Below are 19,699 nucleotides of genomic sequence, written 5' to 3'. Positions count from 1 at the left end.
ACAATCCAACATATGTTTGTCAGATATTCAGGTTCAAACTTCTCTTTGAGATGAAAAACAACACCTGAACATTTACCTTCATTTTAAATATTCAAATATACTTTAGTCAGCTGACTTACTATCATCAGTATGTGAATCAGCCTCCTTGTGTGTTGCCTCATAAAGAAGTGAAGTGTGTGTGTGTGTGTGTGTGTGTGTCATTGAGAGACAGAAGAGCTCACATCAGTTCAGCTTCAACATCAACATGTTCTCTGTAGCTCTGATACTGCTGCTGGCTGCTGGATCCTGTGAGGAGCTTTCAGTGGATTCACTCTAATACACACATTAGAAACACTGAATAGTCAGATGAATGATGGAGATAATGTTGATTTGTGTTTCCACAGGTGTGAACAGTATTGATCTCATCCAGACAGACTCAATGGTTGTGCAGCCTGGACAGTCTCTGACCATCAGCTGTCAGGTCTCTGGTTATTCTTTGACTGATAACAGCTATGCAACAGGTTGGATCAGACAGAGTGAAGGAAAACCAATGGACTGGATTTGTCATCGTGGGGTGGAGGTAGCTTTTACCAAAATAATGCTCTGAAGAACAAGTTCCTTTACCACACACACACGTCTTCTAGCTCGGTGACATTAACAGGAGTGAATCTGCAGCCTGAGGACACAGCTGTGTATTACTGTGTGCGTTACCCCACAGTGATACAAACCACCAACAGACCTGCACAAATACCCAGCAACCAGCATGTGACTCAAACACAAATTTACATGAGATTGCTATGGATAAAAGCGTCAAATGTAATGTAATCATTAATTCTTCAGTTCAACTTAACATGTACCATACAAACAGCCTTTATTTATGGATAAATTATAGAACAGTAACACTTTATAACAATGGGACTGGAAATCTGTGTGACCCCTCAAATAAAAATATTGTCAAGTAGTAAGTTAATAAAAAGTAAAATTCATAAATATCCTACTTGGGTGAGCATTGTTCTCAGGTGTTACTTTTTTAAGTGCCTTATGTTGTTGTGAATACAGCAACCATACAAATGCATCAGCAGTATACTGTAGTTTGTGTAAATGTAGTGACCTCAGTATTATTTTGCCAACCCACTCCTTCAATTCTTAATACATTTAATTTTATGCCACCATTAATCATATCTTATTTGTCAATGTTAAAGATGGACCAGGTCAGCACTTTATTTGAAGGGCCACAAACATGATGAAGTAATGGATGATGTATTTTTATTTAACCATGATTACAACACTACAGGTTTTCTGAATAAATGTACACTGCTGTGACTGGTCAGTTCTTTGAAGAAGACATGAACATCATTAATAAATCAGAAATCTTGATGATTCAAATACCTTAATTGATGCATTAATTAACGTATTGTTCCTGCATTAAGTCATGCATGAGATACTATTAATCCTTGTACATTACTGAAGTACTACATGAATTATTTCATGCTTTTTCATGCATAAATTCACGACAATTCATGTACAATAATTATAAAGTGTAACCGATAGAACAATACAAAACAAAAAGTGCCTTTGTCTCTGAATGTGATATTGTATCTAACATAGAATGACAAACAACTATAATTAAAAAATGAACAAATAATAAATTATACAAACTATAACAGAGTGCTGGTTTAGGAGCCACTCCCTCCCCATTATGTACTGATGCAAATCTTCAGTCTGTGCAGTGTACTTCTGTCCTGCTGACTGCTCTTGTACTTTGTGTGGAGCATCAGATGTCACATCTCCAGCCTCAGGATGATGAACACACTCACTCTTCTGCTGGTTGCTCTCTCTCTGCCCTGTGAGTTCTCCTGCTTCTTGCTGTGTTATCTTTTCTTAGACAACATGGACTGATGGTCAGTCAATGACAGCAGAAAACTTCCCAGGTGACTGTCTCACTTTCTTCTGTGGTTCTTCTCTCCTTTCATCTCATCAGGTTGTACAGGTCAGAGTATGGAGTCCATTCCTTCCAGTTCAGTAGTGAAAAAGCCTGGGGAGACTCTCAGTCTCTCCTGCAGGGGATCTGGCTTCACATTTAGCTGCTGCAGCATGTACTGGATCAGACAACCTGCAGGAGAAGCACTGGAATGGATAGGGTTTATTTACAGCGATTCTAGTGGAAAATATTATGCCAGCAGTGTGCAAGGACGAGCAGAGGTCACCAGACATAACAGCAACAGCATGGTGTATCTGAGACTGTCCAACTTAAAGCCAGAGAACTCTGCTGTGTATTACTGTGCGAAACACACACTGGTTAAAGGAAGCAGAGAGGCTTGACAAAAACCTCATACAAAGTATTTTCACAAATACCTCCAGGTGGCAGTAGAAGATAAGACGTCAGTTTACACAAAGGAGAATATGACAGTGTTTCTAATCACACACACAAAAATACATGACCACAATGGAAGCAACAGCTGATGTCATGGTTTGTGACTTCCTGTTTTGTGATTTTGATTGATTTTGAACAGCAGGTGTTGAGAATATATTTACACATTTATGCATGATATATCCAGTATATGGATGGCCCACCAAATGCTGCTGAGCAGAATAAATAAATACATCTAAGTGGAATTGAATAACTTGAAAATTATCTTCATCATTTAAAAAAAAATCATAAATTAAAAATATAATGAAAGATATATAAATCATATTTTTCCAGAGATGTGTTGAGTTTCTGTTTGAGGAGGAGGAGTCAATGCAAATCTCTGACCTCTTCCATCTCTACATATGTGTTGCAGAGTGAAGGACAGACACTAAATCACTGACATACACGCTGTAGACTGGACAGAGACAACTGGCTTTAACAATGATCAGACCTGATTATTTGGTTGTTTTTCTCATCCTGTCATTTAACTGGGCAGGTAAGAACAATAGATGTTTTTCTGATAAACCTCATTTACAGAGTAACATCATCAACACACTCAGAGAAATAGTCTCAATAAAACTGTTTCATTCAGACAGGTTTTATTGCAGCTCCCCCAGATGTAGTTGAAGCAGACATTAAATATTCTGTTGATCTGAGTGTAAATGTAAATCTGTTTGTTTTACATGGCTGACTTGTATTAGAAGTTTTGTGAAGAATTAATAAAAATAAATTTCAATTTGTGTTAACTTTGCCGTGATAATAATTACATTGTCTTTCAGAATCAGAATCAGAATACTTTATTGATCCACTCAGGGAAATTATTTAGTTGCAGTGTCAAAATACATGTTCATAACACAATTCCAAGCATTGACAGATTTTGACAGGACAGTCCATCCTTCTTTTATAGCCTGTCAGTGTCCTTCTCTATGCAAAGTGAACTTCCTCACAGTCTGCTATAAAGACTTGATATCATGCTGTCAGTTGCAGCAGAAGAAGAGAAGCTCCCATCAGATCACCTTCAATAACAACCATGTTCTCTGTAGCTCTGCTGCTGCTGCTGGCTGCTGGATCCTGTGAGTCTCACTGAGGCAGAGACACTGACAGTATGATCACAGCACACTGTTCACTGCTATTACACTGATTCAATACTCAACATGTTTTCCTCCACAGGTGTGAAGTGTGAACAGTTGACCCAGCCAGCCTCTGTGACTGTGCAGCCAGGTCAACGTCTGACCATCACCTGTCAGGTCTCTTATTCTCTTGGTTACTACACAGCTTGGATCAGACAGCCTGCAGGGAAAGGACTGGAGTGGATTGGAATGAAACATACTTCAGCTTCATACTACAAAGATTCACTGAAGAACAAGTTCAGTATCGATTTAGAGACTTCCAGCAACACAGTGACTCTAAATGGACAGAATGTGCAGCCTGAAGACACTGCTGTGTATTACTGTGCCAGAGAGCCACAGTAACACAAACCATCAGTAGACCTGAACAAAAACCCCTCAGAGCCTGAACACTTGTAACATGAAGCCACCAGAGGAGGAGCCCTCAGACCACTAATGGTTTCAACACCAGCTCACTGTTACAGTAAGGAGAGAAACAGACATATTTAGCAATAAAAAAGTTAAGGAGATGCAACAAAGTGTATTGTAATATACAAACATTAGAATATTAAATGTACAGTGAAGGTATTTTCCAAAAAGTGTCTCTGTCTGATTCACAATATTCATGTGAATTCATGTTGTGAATTATTTCACCTCACAAGTGTGTTTAAAAAAGACCTTCATCTCACAAGAAATGAAACTTAAGTAATGGAATTGTTGTTTGGAATTTGTAATGGAATTTGTTAAGGTGTTATTTGGTGTTGTTTTAATTAAAATGTAATTAAAAATACTCTCTTCATGTTGTATAACTGAATAAACTGCACAAGATCAACGGACCACATCACAGGCTCTGTCCCATGTCTTTGGAACTCTCTTCCACCTCACATCCGTCAACTGGACTCTCTTTAACTGAAATCACTGTTCTTTTATTTATGGTTTTATTAATGTTTTGTAAGGTGTACTTGGGTGTCTTAAAAGGCACCAACAAATAAAATGTATTATTATTATTGAACTATTGCCAAAATCTTCACATTATGCATACTGTGCTTAATAATGAAGTATAACCTACTTAAATAATGTGTTTGTCAGCCTATTGCACACATACTGAAACATGGAAGAGGGACTCTGAGAAAGGACTCATGCACAGTAAACATTTGTTCTCCAGTTTCACAAAGTTAATCACTTCAGGGGTAGTGTAAAAGTGTCAAAGTCTTCACGTGATGCAGACTGTGCTCAATAAGTATATAATGTGTTTGTCAGCCTATTGCACAAAGTATACTGAAGGAATGTCTCACGTACAGTAAACATTCATTTTCTAGTTTCACCAAACAGTAACTGAGATCAAAGTCAGATCCAGTTCCTCCCTGTGAGGAGGAGTCAATGCAAAACTCAGATATCTTCCACCTCTACTTATCTGACTGCAGAGAGGAGGACAGAGAACAGTGGACACACAGTTTAACATTTTTTGGTTTGACAGGTGTTGATGGTCAGAATCTGAACCAGCGATTAAAAGACCTGGAGAATCCCACAGATTGACCTGTGCAACATCTGGATTGTCATTCAGTAGCTATTATATGGCCTGGATCAGACAGGCTCCAGGAAAAGGACCGGAGTGGGTTGCTACTGCTGGTACTGGTAGTAGCAAATACTACTCTCAGTCAGTCCAAGGCCGGTTTACCATCTCCAGAGACGACAGCAGAGAGCAGCTGTATCTGCAGATGAACAGTCTGAAGACTGAAGATTCTGCTGTTTATTATTGTGCTCGACACCCACAGTGACTGGAGTTGGTTGAGCAGCTGTACAAAATCCTACAGTACTCATTCTTTCAGGCTGGTAGTGCACACGTTTGAAATATTTTTCATAAAATGTATATATTTAAACATTTTACATTACCTGTTTGTTGTTTTCAGGTTGTTAAGTTGTTTTATATTCTGTAATGTTACGTTCATATATGTTGAAAACACATTAGAAACACAATAAAGATTACTCATTGATACAAGGTCCAAAGACAGCCCAACAATCTGGTTGCTGAAATTAAACTTCTACAGATACTTTACATTTCTACAAAGTAAGACACAATACTGTCTGTAAATGATATGATGTGGAATCTATGAGAATATTTCCAGGTATGAATGTGTAACTGTGTGAATGTGATCAGGGCATTCCTGCAAAAGAGAGGCTGCCTCTCAGTGAACCTCCCCTGAATAAATAAAGGTCAAATAAAAAAAAAATAAAAAAAAGAATGAAAAATAATGTTACTGTTTCTTTTATAAAAATCACTAGAGGACAGTCAGTGTCTAGTTTCTCTCTCCTCTGTTACTAAAAGGAGAAACTCAGATCTGCTGTTCTCATTGATCTTAACTGACTGATACTCAAACTCTGAAATGATTCATATTGCTCTGTAATAAAATCAATAGGTAAATAAGAATATGTCACTCTTTCCATCACATACTGTAGTTATTAGGAATTATTGTTGTTTATTAACACAAATTAAAGTCTAGAAAGTAAGTGACAATACTGACAGTTTAATGCAATAAAGTTATCTGAAGAAATCAAAAATGACCCGCATATTTTCACTCTGCAGATATAATAACACTGAACAAACTCTTCTATTGACTCCAGTTACACCAACATTGATGCTTCATATGTTTGATTTTATGCAAACTCAGTGACCTTCCTTGTTTCTCAGCTATAAAAACATCACATCAGGCTGTCAGTGGAGTTCACAGCACGTCAGTTTCAACATCAACCATGTTCTCTTTAGCTCTGCTGCTGCTGTTGGCAGCTGGATGTGAGTCTCTCTGGATTTGTTCTACGTCCGCAAATACTGTATATAAACAGAGCGGACCCGTAGCTCTCCTCCCACTTTTTCTTCAAGCTAGCAGTATGAAGACAAACTCGACTTCCAGCGGTGTTCACCTCTGCCCCACCTGCCGGCTGCATCCTGCCGCCGGACCTCCATCCCCGCTGTGAGACCTGCCTTGGCGCCACTTACGCCTCTTGCCAGTTCTGCATCCGCCTGCCATCTAAAGAGCTTAACCGGCGGGCGAAAGCTTTCTGGAGTGTCAGGCTCTCACCCCCGACGCCTCCTGCCAGTTCTGCATCCGCCTGCCATCTAAAGAGCTTATTGGCGGGCGGAAGCTTTTCTGGAGTATCAGGCTAGCGGGGAAGGGGATGGCAGCTGGGCAGACAGACGGCAATCCGTCAACACCCTGGATCCACCGGAGGAAGGCTTTATCGACGAGCACGAGTCCGACGGCTCGATTCTCTTGGATAACGCCTCCGTCACCGGCTGTCCCTCCTCCTCCCTGGGAGAACTGGACCTCGAAACGGGGATCGATGCTCTCCCATTGCGGCTCTCCCCATCTCTGGAATGGCCAAGGGCACCGCTCCGGCGGTCTTCCCCTCTGCCTCAGGCGGCTCCACCCTCTCTTTTTGGATCTGCCGGAGATCATCAAAAGGCGGCAGACCAGAGAGGCATAGCGCTCCTGGTTGAGCTTCCAGCCCCCGCTCGCGGCCTCTTGAGCGGGGATGTTTACGCTCAGGAGCCGCCCCACGCTGGCCGCGCTTCACGGAGCTTCGGTCCCCCCTCTGGAGCAGAGCCTGGCGTCCATCCTGCTTCCGAAGGCCACTTTTTTTCGGCCACCGGAAGCCTACGCCTCCTTCGCCCCATGGATCAGGTATGTGCTCAGGTCACTGACCGGTCACAACAGTGTGCGGCCCAGGGTCTTGCGCCACAGAACAATATAGCTTTGCTAGCCTCCGCCGTCTCCGCCATGGCCATTAGCCTACTCCGGGAGCTTTTCCTCCGGAGCTAGCCACGGAGATTGGCAAAGCTACTCCTCACCCTGACCACGGCGTCCACGGTGGCGTTGTCCAGAGTAGTGGCGTGGCAGACTGTGGAGCCAGCGAAACATCTGGCTCCACATGACACAGCTACCCACTGACATCAGACGCAAGCTTCTGTACGGCCCCATAGCTCCTGATGGACTATTTGGGCCCCGCCTACAGACAGCCACGTCCCATTTGTACTAAGCGGAACGATTTCGAAGCTCTTGGAAGGCGGCTCCTCCACAGCAGCGCCGTCGCCATGACAACCGTCATGAAAGGAAGCGTGCCACAGCCTCTGCTGCGGCTGCGTTTTCCCCGGCTTTGAGCTCCGCTCCTCCGCCCGGCCCCCCTCCGCAGTGACTGCCGGCTCTACATGACCGGCAGGCCTCTCGGAGCCGGAGGACCATGAAGGCGGCCCCCACCTGGTCTAACCCACCCCCGAGCCACCCAACAAACAGCGGCGTCGGGGCGCGGGAAACGTCTGTCCACATACAGTTGAGAGCTGGAAACACAACGGCCCTTTTAAGGGCCACCCCCACCCATTTAAAGAGCAGTTTTCCCTCAGCCAAGCAGCCCCTGTTCCCATTGAACAGTGCGCTGACAACATGACAGTCATTCCCCACACAAGCGCACACCAGCCCACCGCTGCACGCGGAGCTCTACCGCTCTTTCACTATGCAGACAGCGGGAGCGAACGCTCATTCACTATGAACGGTGCCGCTCAGTCATCCCTCTTCCCCCGGGCCATGCCAGCGGGACGAGGAAGACAATGACCCGGTGACCGCTCCCGCCTCTCACGGCGGTGACCGGCCCTTTCGACAGAGCCCTCCATGGGCTGGGCGTCACAATATCACGTCTCGCCCAGCGATGGAATGGGCTCTGCGCTCCTTGCTGACCATGTCCGTAAACAAACACACAGACATGTGCGCACCCGCTCTCAGAGCACAGCGCATCATGGATCAGGCTGACACACATGGACTCATGGATGTCAAAGCTGATGACACGGGGCTATACACTTCAGCTCGCCTCCCCCCCGCGCCTCGCTTCGCGGGCGTATTGGAGACAACCGTGTCATCCCAGGCAGAGCCAGATGCCATGATAACAGAGCTAGGGGAGCTACTGTCATGGAGCGTCCATTCCACATGCTGACCATCAGACATGTGTTGGAATTTGTGCGCCACCAAGAATGATTTACATCTGTGGATCTGAAAGACGCATACTTTCACATCCAAATCATTCCCAGACACAGGAGATTCCTGCGCTTCTTTTCCAAGGGGCCCATTTTCAGTACAACCGACTACCGTTTGGTTACTCACTGGCCCCGCGCACATTTTCCAAGTGCATGGAGACGGCACTTCAGCCGTTGCAAAAAAAAAAAAAAAAAAAAAAAGTTTAGTCTATGTTCCACTTGTGGGCTCTGGGTCGCAGGTGGCATTGACTACATCAGCTTCGCCCTAACCCAATAGCGTGGCTTAGAGGGGCCATATATAGAAGCCTATACGAAATAGAACGATAGTTACGTTATTGTAACTCCAGATTCTATGAGTATAGGCGTAGCCCTTTAAGATTCGGGCCACCTGCTCCTGTTACATTAGCTGAAGAAAAAGCTTATGTTGGGAGCAGAGCAACGGGTCCGCTCTGTTTATATACAGTATTTGCCAGAGGTGTGGACTCGAGTCATGTGACTTGGACTCGAGTCAGACTCGAGTCATGAATTTGATGACTTCAGACTCAACTCGACAAAATGTACAAAGACTTGCAACTCGACTTGGACTTTAACATCAATGACTCGTGACTTCACTTGGACTTGCACCTTTTGACTCGAGAAGACTTGCTACTTCCCATGAAAACTGGGAAAGAAAATGTTCACACGGCCGCGCCGCTCTCAGTTTATCTGCATCTGTGAAAAAAAAATGTGCACCACCTGTATGCATGCAGAGAGCACGCACGCTGCCTGCACGACATCCAATCACTGTAGTCCCACGTTGTTTTGATTCGACAGCATCTAAGCAGGCACATTACAAGTCAGCCAATAAAGCACAAGCAACAACGAGCCAGTTGGCAAAATGATACCGAAGATAGTTTCGTTTGGTTATAAAAATTACGAGGTAGTCGACAAAAAAAGAGTTGCAATTTGCAAAACATGCGGGTTACAAGATTACAGACGGAGCTGCCACAACGTCCAACTTTGTTCAACACCTGAAGTTGCACAAAGAAAGGTAAGTTTTGAATGAATGCTAAGCACCTTATCGGATGTATGTACCGTAACATACTAGCTGCTGCATATTTACTGTCTCAACGAGACAGTAAACGCACGACTCCCTTGCTGGTTCATGCTTACAAAAATAGGGATTTTTGAACCCTGATTATATGAGGTACATGAGTGTAGCACACTCAGATGGAAAACCTCGCCAACATCATGTCAACGTCCGTTTTAAAGTAACGTTACCATAACACAGTCACAGTAGATCCACCATTAGCCTTCCCTTTTCATATCAGGGGTTGTATTCGCTATAACTACCGCCTCGCTATACATTATCCCGCTTATTACATGGCTACCTACCAAATAAATACTTTGACACAAAATATTGATTTAAAAAGGAGTTTATTGATTTAAAAACGATTGTATTGCTTCCGCTAAACCGAACTGCGTCCATAGCAACGCTCTGTTTTTCATGGCAACGGTCTGTTATCAAGAAATAACAGACCGCATTCTACATTGGAATTCAACCAAGCCATAGCCTATAATAAAATAAAATAATAACGATTACAGTAGTAATGTTCAGAGATGCAATAGATTATTATAGTGCAGTTCTTAACTAATGGGAATATTGTTTAGCTTATTTTTGGTTTAATTTGGTTTACTTTAGTTATTTAATTTATTCAATTATTTTGTTTTGCTATACTTTTCATGCCAACTTGCCATGGCCCCCCTAGCACCCCCTCGCGGCACCCAGGGGTCCCCGTACCCACTTTGAAAACCACTGCTATAAAGCATATGACTTCAGTTTCTTGAGAGAAAGGGCTTTCTTATGACTTTTGAAGCAGTTAAAATATTCTTAATATTGCATACACTGAAACTGAAATGACTTGAAATGACTCGAAACTAAAATGGTAGGACTTTGGACTCGACTTGAGACTTGTTGGCTTTGACTTGTGACTCGACTCGGGACTTGCCTCATCTTTGACTCGACTTGACTCGGGACTCGAGGGCAAAGACTTGAGACTTACTTGTGACTTGCATAACAATGACTTTGTCCCACCTCTGGTATTTGCGGACGTAGTTGAAGCCCGAGCGGTACGCAAGGGCGGGAAAGAAAATCTTCACGACTGCGCATGCGCGAAGGGATAAACCCAATAGCGTGGCTTAGAGGGCTACGCCTATACTCATAGAATCTGGAGTTACAATAACGTAATTATCGTTATTCTTTGACTGATGACAGCTATGCAACAGGTTGGATCAGACAGAGTGAAGGAAAACCAATGGACTGGATTTCCTATCAGTGGGGAACAAGTGGCCTTTGTCAAAATGATGCTCTGAAGAACAAGTTCAGCTACAGCAGAGACACTTCTGCTCTAACAGTGACTCTAAAAGGACAGAATGTGCAGCCTGAGGACACAGCTGTGTATTACTGTGTACGTTACCCCACAGTGATACAAACCACCAACAGACCTGCACAAATACCCAGCAACCAGCAAGACTCAACCACACACACATGTTCTAAATGTGAACATTAATAAAGACAGCACTCTCTAATGAGTTAATAAAATGAATGTTTCTGGAATTCAATGAATGGTATTAATCGTGCTGTGAGGCCTAGAAAAGATGAGTAAATGTAACATCTGATAACTAAATACCTGTAAACAATATTACACAAAATCATATTCATAATTACAAACCATGCATGTTATAATGACAAAGCGATATGATAATAAAGCAATTTTCAGAAATGCTTTTAATTTTAGTGATCAGACTAAAACTGTAGTTTATTTATGTTATTGTAAATGCTCTCATTTGCTTCCTATTATGTTCATAGTGACTAATGACAAACAGAGCCTTGATAACAAGATTAATCATAATTTAATAAATATAATTAAACTTTGTATGTTAATGTGCCAGTCATTTGTCATTCGTGTATATTAGAATACATATATGGCTGTGGTGTTAAGATTGATAAACATTTTACACAGATTAAAACATGTCAGACAAATATTAAAACAGCTGACTTGGAGGGTTGACTCTTGCATATTCATTTCCCAGTTTTATTAAATATCTCCAGTCCAGATGTTTCCTCCCTGTGAGGAGGAGTTAATGCAAAACTCAAATATCTTCCACCTCTACTTATCTGAGTGCAGAGAGGAGGAAAGAGAACAGTGGACACACAGTTTAACATGATGGACTATAGGACAGGACTGCTGCTTTTAACTCTCTGCTGGGCAGGTGAAGATTTTCACTGATCTTGATTAAACATAGTGTTGTATTGTTTAACAACTAAATTCATGTGATGTTTTTTTATATCTTGACAGGTGTTGATGGTCAGACTCTGACAGAATCTGAACCAGCGGTTAAAAGACCTGGAGAATCTCACAGATTGACCTGTACAACATCTGGGTTCACATTTAGTAGCTACAGGATGCACTGGATCAGACAGACTCCTGGAAAAGGACTGGAGTGGATTGCGAGTATCTACAGTAGTAGCATCTACTACTCTCAGTCAGTTCAGGGCCGGTTTATCGTCTCCAGAGACGACAGCAGAGAGCAGCTGTATCTGCAGATGAACAGTCTGAAGACTGAAGATTCTGCTGTTTATTATTGTGCTCGAGACCCACAATGACTGGAGTTGGTTGAGCAGCTGTACAAAAATCCTACAGTATTCTTGCTGGGCTGATGAAGCCAAATAATGAAGATGATATATGAATGTAATATTTATATCATATATTTTATACATTATATTTTTAATATTACTACTTTTCTTTTATTTTCCCCCAAAATGTTACAGCATATCATTTTTAGATGATAGATTACCCTTTGTCTCTTCATTATATAACGTCCTGCTTTCCTGAGAAATATTATTACTCAACATTAAACACACAAAAACACAATAAAGATCACTTGTTGGTAAAAGTGCCAAAAACATCACAACGATCTGGTTACTTAAATTAAACTACTTCAACTCCTGCAGTAAGAAACATTTCTTGTCTTTCCTCATCCTCCCTGGGCTGATAAACTCTGCACTGTCTCACATGACTAATGTCCTCAGGTCAAGTCATTCAAAATGAGACAACACAGACATTTGAGTATGATTGTTGTATGACTGGCTTTTAAGAATTCTGAATGAAAACAAGTAAAAATCATGCTGCATGATATTTGATATATGATTTTATTTTTGACATAACCACACACATATGTAGGTAAAATATGTTGTTTATTACAGAAGAGTAACTTGTAAATGGATGAAATACAATAGTTTTCATCTTTGTTAAAGGATTTAGTTTTTTTGCGTTTTGTCACGTTTCAGTTCCTGAGCAGCTGTTTTCCTCTAAAAGGCTCCAAGTTTCTCTGTATGTCTGTTTCTTTAAACATCTGCAAACACTGAAACCATTACAAGTCTTTTATTAAAACCTGCAAAATATATTACTATCCACATGATTCTGGCTGCTGTCAATGTATTTATGTTTGCACCAGATACAGTCAGTAAGCAAATATATGAAAAAATAAATGCAGGTAGCAGCTACTACACAGCTTGGATCAGACAGCATGCAGGGAAAGGACTGGAGTGATTGTACATGGTGGTGTTGCATCCACCAAACTACAAAGATTCACTGAAGAACAAGTTCAGTATCGGCATTTTTCTTTCTTTTTTCTTTTGTGAGTGTGTGTGTGTGATTGTTCTTTTTGTTTTGTTTTGTTTTCTATTTATACTCCTGACGGTATCATGAGACAGGAAGCACTGGACTGCTATGGTTACTGTATATACTCTCATATAGCCTCTGTCTTTCTCTTATTACTTCATTTACTCAATGTAACAATGGCAGATGCTGTATACCCATCAGGTTTTTTCAATTTTTTGTAAAAGTTAAAAAGTTAAAATAAAATATATATATATATATATATATATATATATATATATATATAAAAAAAAGAACATGTTCAGTATTGAATTAAGACTCTCCCAGTGACTCATCAGAAGACCTGAACAAAAACCCCTCAGAGCCTGAATACTTGTAACATGAAGCCACCAGAGGAGGAGCCCTCAGACCACTAATGGTTTCAACACCAGCTCTCTGTTACACTAAAGGATGAAACAGTCTTTAGATTTTTTTAAATGGTGATTTACAATTAATCCTCAAAAAGTCAGTTTCTCTTTCATAACATCGTTATTTCTTTTTGTTAACAATCTAAAATGTGTTTCTCGGAGAACCAGTTTCCACAGTTCCACCACTACTCCTAGTCTTGTCAAGAGAACCATCTGGAAGGGCTTTGAAACTGAACTTGCCATTCAAAACTCTTTTCTTTATCCATTTCTGTTCAAGGGTTGTTTCTGCTAGCCACCCACAACATTACTGTGTATCGCTTCCTGGTTTCCCAAAACTAAAGAGCATCCCGAGGCCCAAATCCCAAAACGCACATGCATTAATCCTACATCAAAAACAACTAGTGGTGTTAAAAGCGTTTGCATTCATTTTGACAGCCCTAGTTTAAATACTTAGAGGTTTCAATCACTGATACATCATTGTCTGTACTCCCACAAGACAGACTGAATCAGACTTTTTGAAAGTGTTCAAAATTAATCTTATTTAAGTAATAATAAATAAATACAGCTGAATTTTCTTCAAATTTTGAATTTTGTGCCCTGAATTTTAGTTTAAAAATTGATGTTTGGTCTAATAACATTATTCATAAGCTTTATTCACATGAAAAAAAGAAATTTTGTCAAAAATAACTTTAGGAGACATGAGATGTTGTTTACCTATCTCAAGCCCACAAGGTGATTTACCTACTACTTAAACTGAAAGCATTTACATTATACATATTACATTATGCCATTATTTGTACATTGCATTGGAGAAAACTGAGAGTAAATAAACATATTCAAATGTTACAAAGTGACTTATTGTAAAAAAAAAAAAAAAAAAAAAAAAGGATTAGTAACATCAGGTTAAAAATGTGAAACAAAGTCAAAATGGTAAGAGATACGGTGAGATGATTTGTGAAAACACAAAATATAGTTAGGAGAGAGTCAAAAAAGGAGGAGTCAATGCAAAACTCAGATATCTTCACCTCTACTTATCTGACTGCAGAGAGGAGGACAGAGAACAGTGGACACACAGTTTAACATGATGGACTATAGGACAGGACTGCTGCTTTTAACTCTCTGCTGGCCAGGTGAAGATTTTCACTGATCTTGATTTGAAGTTTTCTTTAAAACATTACCAAAATAGAAAAGCAACTGATTATTTTCTTTATTTGACAGGTGTTGATGGTCAGACTCTGAGAGAATCTGAACCAGCGGTTAAAAGACCTGGAGAATCCCACAGATTGACCTGTACAACATCTGGATTGTCATTCAATAGCAGGTGGATGGCCTGGATCAGACAGGCTCCTGGAAAAGGACTGGAATTTGTAGCAACTATCGAATATGATAGTGCCAGAATCTACTACTCTCAGTCAGTTCAAGGCCGGTTTACCATCTCCAGAGACAACAGCAGAGAGCAGCTGTATCTGCAGATGAACAGTCTGAAGACTGAAGATTCTGCTGTTTATTATTGTGCTCGAGACCCACAGTAACTGGAGTTGGTTGAGCAGCTGTACAAAATCCTACAGTACTCATTAGTATGGCTATATCTTAAGAAATATTATATTTATTAATATGTTATGCTTAAATTTTCAGAGGTTATAGTCACTGTTATTTTAATGTATTGTTTTCCCACATGAAAAAAATAATTACACTTTACATATTATATCAACGTTTTCAAGCAATAACAACAATTTTGTTGACAATTTAGCTTTAATGCTTATCATCTAATAATACATTGTTTTTTTTTAGGTCAGTTTCATCATTACAGAAAAAACAACAACACACACTTATTATCAGAATCAGTCAACTGTGGGAATGAGTGTGGAGATGAAGAAGGTGAGCTCAGAGGGGGCCTGGTCATATAGAGGATTTGTGAGCAAAGAGAAAACATTTTAAATCACAAGCAGCTGTGTTCTCAAAGTCTCTTAAGGACTTCGGACGGTTAGTTGACTTTACTAGAAATTTGCGTTGAAACCCGTTGCCTTAAACCGTCTAAGTTTTTACACAAGGTGAAATTTAACAGGTCGAGTTGTATTAACACAGCGGTAAGTTGATGCAGTAGACAAATCAAGTTTACATTAGTAGTCATTACTAAAAATCATTAGTAAACATAAATTATGTTTTTCTGTCTAAAATAAGCATATTAAGTTAAAGCTTTAGTGCGTAACATTTTTATATTAATGAACGTCCGTTACATTCAAGCCATTGCCAAATGAGTTGATACAAAGCTAACATGCAGAGAAACATAACAAACATAAAACATTAGAATACTTCCGGCTTTTGAACTGGTTGTAGTTCCACTCTGGTTCAATATGAGGGCGCTCACGGGCGAGTGCAGAATGAATGGAGGTCTATGGAGCTATAACCCTCAAAATCCACTTTTCTCAGGATATCATTTTTTGTCTAGTAATTTGAATGTTGCATTCGAAAGGGGAGGCAAAGAAAATACACACATATTTAAGTTTATTTAAAAACATGTACAGTTTTTTTTCTTCACTCAATCCAAATAAAATGAATGGGCTTCAGTTTTGGTGACGTCTGCATGTATAACATTAACTTGTGTTAAATGGCTTACTGCAGTGGTTCTCAAACTTTTTCACATCAAGGACCCCTACACTGACACAAATTAGACCACTGACCCCCATTTGATAAGATTTTGTTCCCGGATGCCCCATCTGATCTTCTCTTTGATGTTTTACTACAGAAAGCGTTTAAATCCATGACCCAAATAGTTATACATTCTGTCATTGTGTATGAACTTCTTTCATTGTCTGTACTTGGATGAAAATATAGTAAAAAAAAATGAATCCCCTTTTTGCTGGGGACCCCCTTAAACACCCTCAAGGACCCCTGTGGGTCCCCAGAACCCACTTTTGAAAACACTCACCAGCCTAACAATACTTCAATGTTGTTCTCTCACTCGCGCCGAAAGCTCCATCAGAAAAAAACTCTTCTGTGATTGGCCATTGCTGCTTGTGGAATTGTGGGACTTTTTTTGAACAATGAGCAGTGAGACTTAAAAAGATCACAGTAGGTCATAATAATTACTCGCACACTGCTCGTAAAATGATATCTCTGGATCACACATTTATTTTTAGGGGCAAATGTGAGTGAAATACTCACACTGTAAAGCTCTGCCTGTATGTGTAATTTATATATTTTTCATGTATTGTATGCAGGATGTTTACAGTAAAATACCTTGTTTCCAGGCCTTCAGTGTTTCTTTTCGTCATTTTGTCTTAATTGTTCTGTTCTTAAAATAATCACACATAAAGCAGCAGGTAAAGTACATCTATGATGTTCCCTTTTAAACCTGTAGAGGGAGGTCTATGCAAACTCTTCCTTCCTTATAAACACACCAACAGCAACTGTAGAATCATTTGAGGCAGAACTACTGACAGTTTCATACATATCAGAAAGACTTTGATCAGACATCAGTTCATTACAGAGTTTGATAGAAAATATGATTGTCTGGGGTTTATTTTTTGTAGTTACTATTAATGGTGACGAAATATTTTTTATTACATTATCAGTTACAAAGTAAAGCAATTTTTTTAAAATGCTTAATATTTTCAAGCGTGATGGATGATGATCATTTCTTTCCTTACAGGAGTTTGGAGTGAGATCAAACTGGACCAGTCTCCCTCTGAGGTGAAAAGACCTGGAGAGACAGTGAAGATGTCATGTATCACTTCTGGTTATAGCATGACAAGCTACTATATTCACTGGATACGACAGAGACCAGGAGAAGCTCTGGAGTGGATTGGGAGGATCAACCCACATAGCAACACTCCGAGCTATGCCAGTTCTTTTCAGAGCCGCTTCAGTTTTACTCAAGATGTTCCCAGCAGCACTCAGTACCTCGAGGTCCAGAGCCTGACAGCAGCAGATTCTGCTGTTTACTTCTGTGCTCGAGAAGACACAGTGACTGAAGACAGTGGAGCAGCTGCACAAAAACCTCAACAGATATGTGTAGTGATCATAATAACATCTGGGTTTTCTAATCAGCAGCATATACATGTGTTTATATTTTAGACAAATTAAATATATTATATACACATTGTCTGCAAATATTTACTGTGTTTACACAATTTGTGTGTGGCTGACCAGCAAAATATAGTATTTTGGATAAAATTGTATTTTTGTTCTTCCCAAAACGTTATGGGCTTTTAGAATTTGTTTTATTTTTTAAAGTGAAACAAGCTGCAGAAGCTTTGGGTTGAGTTGGTAATATGGGTGTATTCAACATACTGCATAAAGAATAAAGAATCAAAAACAATTTACTCATTTGATGTAATCATTCATTATCCAATTGTTTCAATGCTGTGGCAACTTTAAATCAATGCTACCACTTCTCATGTTTTGAAGGAGCAAAGTCTTCAGCTTGTTGGGAAATAACACTTTAAAACTGCAACAAATAGTTACCAGTTTACTGGGCTTATCTCTTTAATATAATGCAATCCATTATGGCCCAAAAGGTTGGAGAAGATCCAACCTTTTTTATAATGACTGTTTATAATATAGTTTATAATGTTCTGGTCTACAGAAATGTACCTGAATAATTTGTACCTGTATTGTGCCTGTACAACAAAAGGTGCAATTCTGCTCTACCTTGTCAGCATTGCCCAATAAAAAAAAAACCTAGCTGTTAAGAGCTCTCAATCACCCCCTGTCAGTTGCTGATATATATTGACATGATTTCTGCTTCTCTGACAGGAAAATGGTTGGGATCTTAATATAAGGCATATTCAGTTTAATTGAAACATGTCAGACAAGCATTAATTGTTTTGATTTAGAGAAATAAAAAAATAAACATTCACTTTTCATTCATCCATCAACTATGCCCTCTTATTATTGAGAGTCATTGGCAGCTGGAACCAATCCCAGGTGACATTGGGGCGAGAGGCGGCATACATCATGGACAGGTCGCCAATCAATCACAGGGCTCATTCACATTACATTTTCACCAAACAAAACCTGAATGCCAAGCCTAATCTAGTGGTATCCTCCCTGTGAGGAGGAGTCAATGCAAAACTCAGATATCTTCCACCTCTACTTATCTGAGTGCAGAGAGGAGGACAGAGAACAGTGGACACACAGTTTAACATGATGGACTATAGGACAGGACTGCTGCTTTTAACTCTCTGCTGGACAGGTGAAGATTTTCACTGATCTTGATTTGACATTCCCATTTGTATTACTGACATATTTCACATGAAGATTTTCTCTGATCTTTGTACCAAGGTAATGCATGACATGCTTATAGTTTTTGGTTTGACAGGTGTTGATGGTCAGACTCTGACAGAATCTGAACCAGCGATTAAAAGGCCTGGAGAATCCCACAGATTGACCTGTACAACATCTGGATTCACATTCAGTGACTACAGCATGCACTGGATCAGACAGGCTCCTGGAAAAGGACTGGAGTGGGTTGCTTATATCAGATATGACAGTGCTTTAATCTACTACTCTCAGTCAGTCCAAGGCCGGTTTACCATCTCCAGAGACAACAGCAGACAGCAGCTGTATCTGCAGATGAACAGTCTGAAGACTGAAGATTCTGCTGTTTATTATTGTGCTCGAGACCCACAGTGACTGGAGTTGGTTGAGCAGCTGTACAAAATCCTACAGTACTCATTCTTTCAGGCTGGTAGTGCACAAGTTTGAAATATTTTTCATGAAATGTATATATTTAAACATTTTATATTACATTGTTGTTGCTTTCAGGTTGTTAAGTTGTTTTATATTCTGTAATTTTATTTTCATATATGTTTTCATTATAAATTAATAATCCTCCCTGCATTATACACAAACTTGAAAACACATTCAAAACACAATAAAGATCACTCATTGATACAAGGTCCAAAGACAGCCCAACAATCTGGTTGCTGAAATTAAACTTCTACAAATACTTTACATTTCTACAAAGTAAGACACAATACTGTCTGTAAATGATATGATGTGGAATCTATGAGAATGAAAAATAATGTTACTGTTTCTTTTATAAATTTACTAGAGGACAGTCAGTGTCTAGTTTCTCTCTCCTCTGTTACTAAAAGGAGAAACTCAGATCT

At 40.0% G+C, this 19,699-nt stretch overlaps 4 gene segments (V, D, J or C); all 4 read left to right on the top strand.

Annotated features, from left to right (window-relative positions):
* The first annotated feature begins 3,364 nt into the window (after positions 1-3,364).
* LOC116051922 lies at positions 3,365-3,975 on the top strand. The segment is given in 2 exon segments: positions 3,365-3,462; positions 3,560-3,975. Coding segments are annotated over 2 exon segments (345 nt in total).
* A 10,689-nt stretch (positions 3,976-14,664) lies between these two features.
* On the top strand, positions 14,665-15,115 carry LOC118494175. The segment is given in 2 exon segments: positions 14,665-14,713; positions 14,802-15,115. Coding segments are annotated over 2 exon segments (363 nt in total).
* Positions 15,116-17,021: 1,906 nt separating this feature from the next.
* On the top strand, positions 17,022-17,877 carry LOC116051967. The segment is given in 2 exon segments: positions 17,022-17,128; positions 17,236-17,877. Coding segments are annotated over 2 exon segments (465 nt in total).
* Positions 17,878-18,600: 723 nt separating this feature from the next.
* On the top strand, positions 18,601-19,281 carry LOC116051872. The segment is given in 2 exon segments: positions 18,601-18,780; positions 18,907-19,281. Coding segments are annotated over 2 exon segments (363 nt in total).
* Positions 19,282-19,699: the final 418 nt, after the last annotated feature.

The sequence above is a fragment of the Sander lucioperca genome, chromosome 21, assembly GCF_008315115.2.
Source record: "Sander lucioperca isolate FBNREF2018 chromosome 21, SLUC_FBN_1.2, whole genome shotgun sequence".
In the NCBI taxonomy this organism is placed as follows: domain Eukaryota; kingdom Metazoa; phylum Chordata; class Actinopteri; order Perciformes; family Percidae; genus Sander; species Sander lucioperca.
Note: the sequence above shows the minus strand (reverse complement) of the source record. Positions and strands in the feature narration are given on the sequence as shown.